We start from the raw sequence: 7,467 nt of genomic DNA, 5'->3' as shown, positions 1-7,467 counted from the left end.
CTCAAGAACTAGATGCGCGACGGCGGGCGCGGGCACAGGCAAAACTAGATCGTGAGAGGCAGAAAGCTGAAGCAGCTGCCCACCGGATAGCCCGCCAAGCCGCCCACAAACGACTTCAGAAAGCTATCAAAATCTCACAAAGGGGAAAGAAGCCTACCTTCAAGCGCTCTACTGAGCTAGCATCAAAGAATATTATCGTTGGCAGTAGTAGTGGTGGTGCGCAGCGAGCTAATCGATCAGCTGCACCACCATCACCACGCTCGCGTTCAGGCCGCCCCATCAAGCTGCCAATCAAATATCAGTAGATAGATCAAATAAACAATACTACGAGATTACTATACTAGAGTTTCTCGCGATAATAGCTTTTATGTAGAGCTCTACAGCTTCAAGTTTGTGATAGTACTGTTGGGGAGAAATCCGGCGTTGGCCCGTCCGCGGCGTTGGCCCGTCCGGCACCTCTACAGCTGCCGAAGGTTTGACCGAAATCTGGCCGATCTCCTAACATGACAACGATTGTGTCCAGCACCTACCTTGTATACTGGACCAGGGACGATTAACACGGCAGAGTTCGGTGCATCCGGCTAGCCTATCAACAACACGGCCTTATCTTTCTAGTACACATGTGTATGTTTGCTTTTCAGAGATCCAGAACAAACCACGTCTATCTTGGAACACGTCTTACTTACTCACGTGTGCTCGTCCACTTCATTTTCAGCTTTCGTTATTGCTGTCCAGAAGTTGTGTTCGAGATACGCAATTCCGAGAACCCATGGCCCCAACACTCGATCTCGTCGCTTGATCGACGCTAGCATGTCCATGACATCAGCGGACCATCGAGATCGCATCTGTCAGACATCCTGAAGCAACTACTAAGGATATAACTCGGCCTCGCGTACCTGACAGCTGCAAGATTAGGCGGGTCGTGGCGTGCTCTAAGGTCGCTTCCTAGTCTATAGCTGGATAGGCTTTACGCTAATATCTGTCATCTACAAGGTTTCTACGGTACACTTGTGCTAGGTTTGCGGTTTGAAGGCACGCCCAGCTGAGAGCTCTCGGTATGTAGGTGTAAGAGGAAATTGTCTGGGCCGAACACCAGTCTAACATCGCGGCCTGAGTGATATCTCGTCTTCGAATGAACCGTTGTTACACATCATTTGCGGCTTCTTGCTGGTTCAAACCTGATTCTATGTCAAAAGCCACCCTTGTGCTACATTCCTAAATAGTTTGGGGGCAATGTAGCGTATTGCGGGAATACTGCCTGATCCCTTTGGCGGTTAGTGTCATGAATGAATAGCTACTGGGGATGCCTGCATTAGCTGGACGGAACGCTTACAACCATTCTGCAAAACATGACGTTGCATTGATGGCCAGAAGCCGCGACGGCTGGGCGATATGGCCCAGTTCCAAAGGCTTTGAAAATACTAGAAGCACTCCGTCGCAACGCCTGCGCCGGCGAGCGTACACAGCGCAGCTCATTGTCCCATGCATTTGATAGCCCGCTGGACTGTCCTCGCCTTGACTCCATTGATACTGTTGCAGGACCTCAAACGCAATGGCACGATTCTTAGGACTCCGGGGCAAGAGTCTAGCGACTGCCATTAGTGTAACTTGTGGTTTCTGCTTTTTGTACGTCGACATGCCGTTCTGGATCATTGCGCTTATGGTTCGTCAATTAATGTGATACAGGTGCTTCGGATACGCTCAGGGTGTGATGGGCGGTCTTTTGACCGTTCAGCAATTTCTCGTTCGATTTCCACAACTTGACATCGTCAACGATGTTTCATTCCACGATGCATGGGTCACTGGTACGTCTAAATGCCAACTCAGAATAGCTATATCAAATCTCAGCGTGTCTGTGGCGATACCTGACGAGACTGACTTCTACAGGCCTCACAGTTGGAACATGGCATCTGGGCTGCATCGTGTCGGCCATTGCAACTATTTTCGTTGGCGACTTGCTTGGGCGTCGACGGACACTCATCCTGGGCTTGACCTTCTGGGTCATTGGCGAAATCATTCAGACATCATCATACAGCTTTGCGCAATTTGTCATTGGTCGAGCAGTCGCTGGTTTCGGTAAGCAGTTTTACTATCTTTCCAGTAATGAATGCTAACATTCTACTTAGGCAATGGATTTACCACAGCCACCGCACCAGCATACCAAGCAGAATGCGTCAAGTCCCATCGCAAAGGAACAATCCTCATGGTTAGCGCCGGCGCCTTCGTATCCGCCGGTATCGCATTGTCATACTGGTTCGTCTTCGGTTTCGCCTACATCAACAGCTCTTCAGCATCATGGCGCGTTCCCATCGCTTTACAAATCGTGTTCGCACTTCCCGCTATCGCAATGCTATTCGTCCTGCCAGAGTCCCCTCGTTGGCTGATCTTAACTGGACGCGAACAAGAAGCACTCACTGTGCTAGCCGCCCTGAATGACGACGATCCAGACAGCTTCGAGACCAAAGATGAGTTTCTGCAGATCAAGGATGCGATCCTGCTCATGGCACAAGGTTCAAGTGTGGGCATGTTCTCTAACAAAGAACGACGGGGCTTTCATCGTGTTGTATTGGCCTACTTTGTCCAAGTCTTCCAGCAAGGCACAGGCATCAATTTGGTTTTGCAATACCTTTCTTGGATCTTCCTTACCCGCATGTCATACACCGGATGGCTTGCCCGGCTCCTAGCATCCTGCTCAGCAACTCTGTACTTTCTCGCCTCATTCATTGTCGTTGTCGGAATCGATCGCTTCTGGGGCCGTCGTTCTCTGATGATGTTTGGTGCTACGGGTATGTCGACTTGCATGGTTCTAATCACCATCTTGCAGTATTTGTGGTCTGAGAAGGCGATGCAGGAAGCCAGAATCGCTAGTACTGTGTTTCTCTTCATCTTCTCAGTCTTCTTTGCTATTGGTTGGCAGGGCATGGCATGGCTGTATCAGGTCGAGATTGTGCCTTTAAGAATCCGTGGTCCGGCTAATGGTCTCTCGACAAGTGCCAACTGGTTGCTCAACTTCGTGTATGATATTCCTCAATCTCAGCCCTCTTGTTATACTATGGCTAACACAATCACAGGGTCGTTTTCATCACGCCAATAGCATTCCAGCGTATCTCCTATCGAACTTGGATCATCCTTGCCACCACAAACCTTGCCATCATCCCTCTCGTATACTTTTTCTACCCAGAGACCGCATTCCGCTCTCTTGAAGAAGTCGATGTCATCTTCCAGCTCGCAGACGACGCCCCAGGCAATCCATGGCTCAATGCTGTCAGAATCTCAAAAGACGAACCTCTATGGTTTGGAAAGCAAGACCCAGAAAAACGTCTCAACTTCAACTACGCAAACACCTCCTGGCACAAACGCCTAATCGGAACCGCAAGTAGCGGAAAGTCCAGCAACCGAGGTGACACTGCCCATCAATACGACGAAAAGAAACACATGCACAACGCCCACAATCCCTACCCCGAAACCATACTCACCCCCAACCCACCCCACGGTCGCCAAATCTCTTGCGAATCCGATATCGATCCCTGCATCCACAATAGTCCAAGCCCCTTGACCCTAATAAAAACACACACCAACGACACCCCTTCCCGCAAGAAACTCCAAAAAAGACACAGCGCAACAAGCACAATGACCACCTCCTCTTCCCACGCCCGCCCCTCCTCTTCCCTCCTCTTTCCCTCCCACGCCAACGCTTTCTACCTCGAAGACGACTCCGCCCCCGCCCCCAGCGTCCCCCGAAGCCGGAGCACCAGCCGCGCAAGCAATAGTGCCCTCTCACACTCGTATTCCCAGTCACAGCCACAGCCAAATTACATGTCGCGCTCAGCGCGTACCTCGGACATTAGTATCTCGAATAACATTCTTAACCGCATCATCAACCCGGATTTACTGGCTCATCAGCAATCGGAGTCTGAGGCTGAGCTGCAAGGTTACGCTGGGGAGAGGAGCGAGGTGGATCAGGTGGGTCAGGAGGAGGGACTGGGGTATCCGGGGTTACTGCTGGGTGAGGAACGGATGGTAAGGACGCAGAGTGAGCGGGAGACGGATTTGCCGGATGGGGTTTATGAGGTTGTGCAGGGGCGGGTGAGGCGGGTTAGTGGTGGGAATGGGAGGCCAGAGAGTAGGGGGAGGTGGGTTGCTAGGGATGCGGGGAGGGCTTGGTGAGGTTGGAGCTGAAGTTTTTTTTCCCGGGTTTCTTTTGTAAATGAACATGTCGTGGTTTATCGTGTGAACTAGTTGGTAAATCGTCAGCATGCTCTTCTCTTTTCCTTTTCAACGCTTTATCGCTTTTTCTTATAGAGTTACATTCACTTTAGTCATTTCCACACAAGCAAGCAAATCTCAAGACCCAAACCTTTTTCATAATCGACATAACTTGGCATTCCTATCATGAATATCTCTACCTCGTCATCTTCTCAACGTTAAATACAAAGTTATACTGTATGTGTGTCCTCTTGCGAGTCATCTCTGGTGATCTAAATATAAACGAAGAAAATAAAAAGAACAGAATGAAGAAAGAAGTAGAAAAAGGAAACGGTACAAAGTACTATTACATATGTTCCGCCCCCTCTTACACCGGACGCCAAACTTCCGTCCCAGACTCCTGAGGGAAATAAAAAACAGAGAACACCTGATGTAAACGATTATTCCTTTTCGGTCGGTAAAAGAGAAGCAAGATGCTGTAAATTCCACCCGCCGATTAACGCCTTTGACCCAGATTCGTAAAGGAATTTTTCTCATCTTCTTTGTCAGTGTGTCGTCGTTATCGTCTTAGTCAAGCAATTCTCTTCTTGAGTCCTCCAAATAGTCCCTTGAGACCACTCGATTCTTCCTTCTTTCTTCTGTCACGGCGCTCGTTCTCGCCTCTCTTTACACGTGGTCGGTCATCTCCGCGGTCCCGAGTTCGTGGCCGGTCAGCCTCAGGGCGACGACCGGAAGGTCGCTCCTTCTCAGTGACGGAGATGCGGCGTGTCTTGGGACGTTCCTCTGGCTTGGACATGCGCCGACTGCGTCGACGTTCGCGTCGTTCCTCGTCCGAGTAAGAGGCTACACCAACCACTGCGGCCGCATCCTCGATGATAGGTGATTCCGCATCATCGATTGCCTCATCGTCGACGTCGTATTCAAAAGGTTTAGGTGGGGGCGGAGGAAGGTCATCGATTGGCGATGCAAAAGTAACTCCGCCCTCCCTACCACCAGGCATTTCATGTTCTGGACGTCGCATATAGCGCCGTTCTTCTTTCCACCTGTAGTACTCGGCTTCTTCTTCAGGCGATCCGAATTGGCGGCGCTGGTGTGAATAACGTCGACTACGATGTGCACGTTCGCCCCGGTCTCGGCTCTCATTGTTGGATGAGATGTCTCTGCTTGGAGAACTCTCTGGCTCGAATTCTCTCCTTGGAACTTTGATGGGACCGTCTAACGTATTTGCGCGCGCGCGGGTTGACCGAGTGGGTTTAAGCACAGGTGGAGCAGCTTCCGTCTTCGAACGACCGAAAATGCCTCCAAAGATACCACCGCGCTTTCCGCCCGGCGGAGTGTCTCGGATGCTCAGTCGTCTTCGTGGTGCACTGCGTGGGGTCTCGTCAACGACGGGTGGTAGAGGAGGAGGTGGCAGTGGCTCGTCATAGTCCTCTGCAACACGTCGAGCAGTGTCGCGTGGTGGCTCGATAAGATCTTCTTGAAGCGCCGCTGCTAGTTTAGCTGCTTCCCGCTCTGCCCTCTTTTGCCGTCGAACTCTCTTGGCCTCTTCCTCATCACGTGCAGCCTGTTCCAATTTCTCCAGCTCCAGACGCTTCGCTTCCTTCTCAGCCTCATGCCTCTGTCGCCTTTTTTCGTGTCGAATTCGTCGTTCCTCATCTTCAATAGCCTGTCTCTTCTCTTCTTTGAGCCTTCGACGTTCCTCTTGAGCTCTGTTGTATTCTTCCTCTGCTCGCTTTGCTGCACGGCGTCGTTCACGATGTTCCAGTTTTCTAGCTTCTTCTTCAGCTTTGAGCCGAGCAGCATCCGCAGCAGCAAGTCGCTCTTTCTCAGCCCTTCGAGCTTCACGTCGCCTTAGTTTCTCTGCTTCATCTTCCTTCTCCTCAACGGGGCGACGTTTAGGGTGTCTCTCGTCGCTCCTACTATCGCGGCGGTGGGACCGATACTCCGGATAAGCTTTCTCTCTGTCGCTACTGCTACCCGTTTTCTCAGCCTCACGTAGTCTTTCTCTTCTCCGCTCAGCCTCGCGTTCGTTCATGCTGTCGCGACGCTTGGTCTTTGGCATGCTGGAAGGGTCTGGTACAGCCATGATCGGGCGCTCCCTGTAACTAGCATCACTTTCACGCCTACGACTCGAGTAATGATAGCCGTCACGATGAGCATGCGAGTGCCTCCGACGGGTCTTCTCGCGGACAGGAGGCTCCGCTGAAAGTTCATCGTCAACTGCGATGTCGCGCTCTCTGTGCTCATCGACGGGAATAGGTGGTGGTGGTCGAGTTGGACTTTGACTGAAGTCGAAGGACCTGTCTACAGGGGCAATATCCTCCGTGGTTCCTTTATTGGCTACTCCCCCTACCAATACCACCGGGTCAATCTGTGGTTCAGGCTCTGGTTCAGGCTCTGGCTCTGGCTCTGGCTCTGCGGGCGGCTCGGGTGCTGGTTCCACCAGTGGTTCAGGCTCAGGCTCCACTTGTGGCTCGGGTTCTGGCTCCATTGGTGGCTCTGGTATAACCTCCACTGGAGGTTCAGGTTCGAGTTCCACTGGGGGCTCAGGCTCGGGATCCGCTGGTGGTTCTGGCTCAGGCTCCGCTGGTGGCTCAAGCTCAGGCTCCACAGGTGGCTCGGGTTCTGGCTCTGTTGATGGTTCAGGCACAGGCTCTGGCTCAGCCTCTGGTTCTGGCACAGGTTCTTGCTCAGTTGCTGGCACCGCTTCTGGTGCTACCTCTAGCTCCGCCTCTGGTTCAATGAGCGCGGGTTCCTCAGCTTCTGGCTCCTCTGGTGGAATAGGGTTCTCTGCAAGTACAGACTCGGTTGCAGCCTCTGACTGTGATTCTTCTTCAACCTCTATCTCGGACACTGGGGGTGACTCTTCTTCAGGCTCGGCCTCTGCTGGAATTTCGACTGGTTCAGCAACTGGTTCAGCGATTGGTTCAGCGATTGGTTCAGCTACTGGCTCAGCGACTGATCCACCCACTGATGCAGCGACCGATTCACCGACTAATGCAGCAACTGATTCACCGACTGATGCAGCGACTGATTCAGCAACCGACTCAACGACTGATTCAGCGACTGGCTCATCGACTGGCTCATCGACTGGCTCATCGACCGGTTCATCGACTGGCTCATCGACTGGCTCATCGACTGGCTCATCGACTGGCTCATCGACCGGTTCACCGACTGATGCAGCGACTGATTCACCGACTGATGCAGCGACTGATTCACCGACTGATGCAGCGACTGATTCACCGACTGATGCAGCGACTG

At 52.1% G+C, this 7,467-nt stretch overlaps 2 protein-coding genes across 2 annotated transcripts in view; one reads left to right on the top strand and one right to left on the bottom strand.

The window, feature by feature from the left end:
• Nucleotides 1-1,552: 1,552 nt before the first annotated feature.
• Nucleotides 1,553-4,353, top strand: COCSADRAFT_107054 (uncharacterized protein; the record flags this gene model as incomplete). Its single annotated transcript, XM_007696934.1, has 5 exons — nt 1,553-1,626; nt 1,687-1,805; nt 1,888-2,076; nt 2,127-3,015; nt 3,072-4,353. The coding sequence occupies 5 exons, from the start codon at nt 1,553-1,555 to the stop codon at nt 4,165-4,167; spliced, it is 2,367 nt and encodes a 788-aa protein (XP_007695124.1). The 3' UTR covers nt 4,168-4,353.
• Nucleotides 4,350-7,467, bottom strand: part of COCSADRAFT_177591 (uncharacterized protein) — a 7,854-nt gene continuing 4,736 nt past the window's right edge. Inside the window, exon 5 of the mRNA XM_007696933.1 lies at nt 4,350-7,441. Coding sequence (XP_007695123.1) covers nt 4,778-7,441 — 2,664 coding nt within the window. The 3' untranslated portion in view covers nt 4,350-4,777. The remainder of the gene's footprint in view (nt 7,442-7,467) is intronic.

This window comes from Bipolaris sorokiniana (assembly GCF_000338995.1).
Source record: "Bipolaris sorokiniana ND90Pr unplaced genomic scaffold COCSAscaffold_1, whole genome shotgun sequence".
Classification (NCBI taxonomy): Eukaryota; Fungi; Ascomycota; class Dothideomycetes; order Pleosporales; family Pleosporaceae; genus Bipolaris; species Bipolaris sorokiniana.
This window is presented reverse-complemented; position numbering and strand designations above follow the sequence as displayed.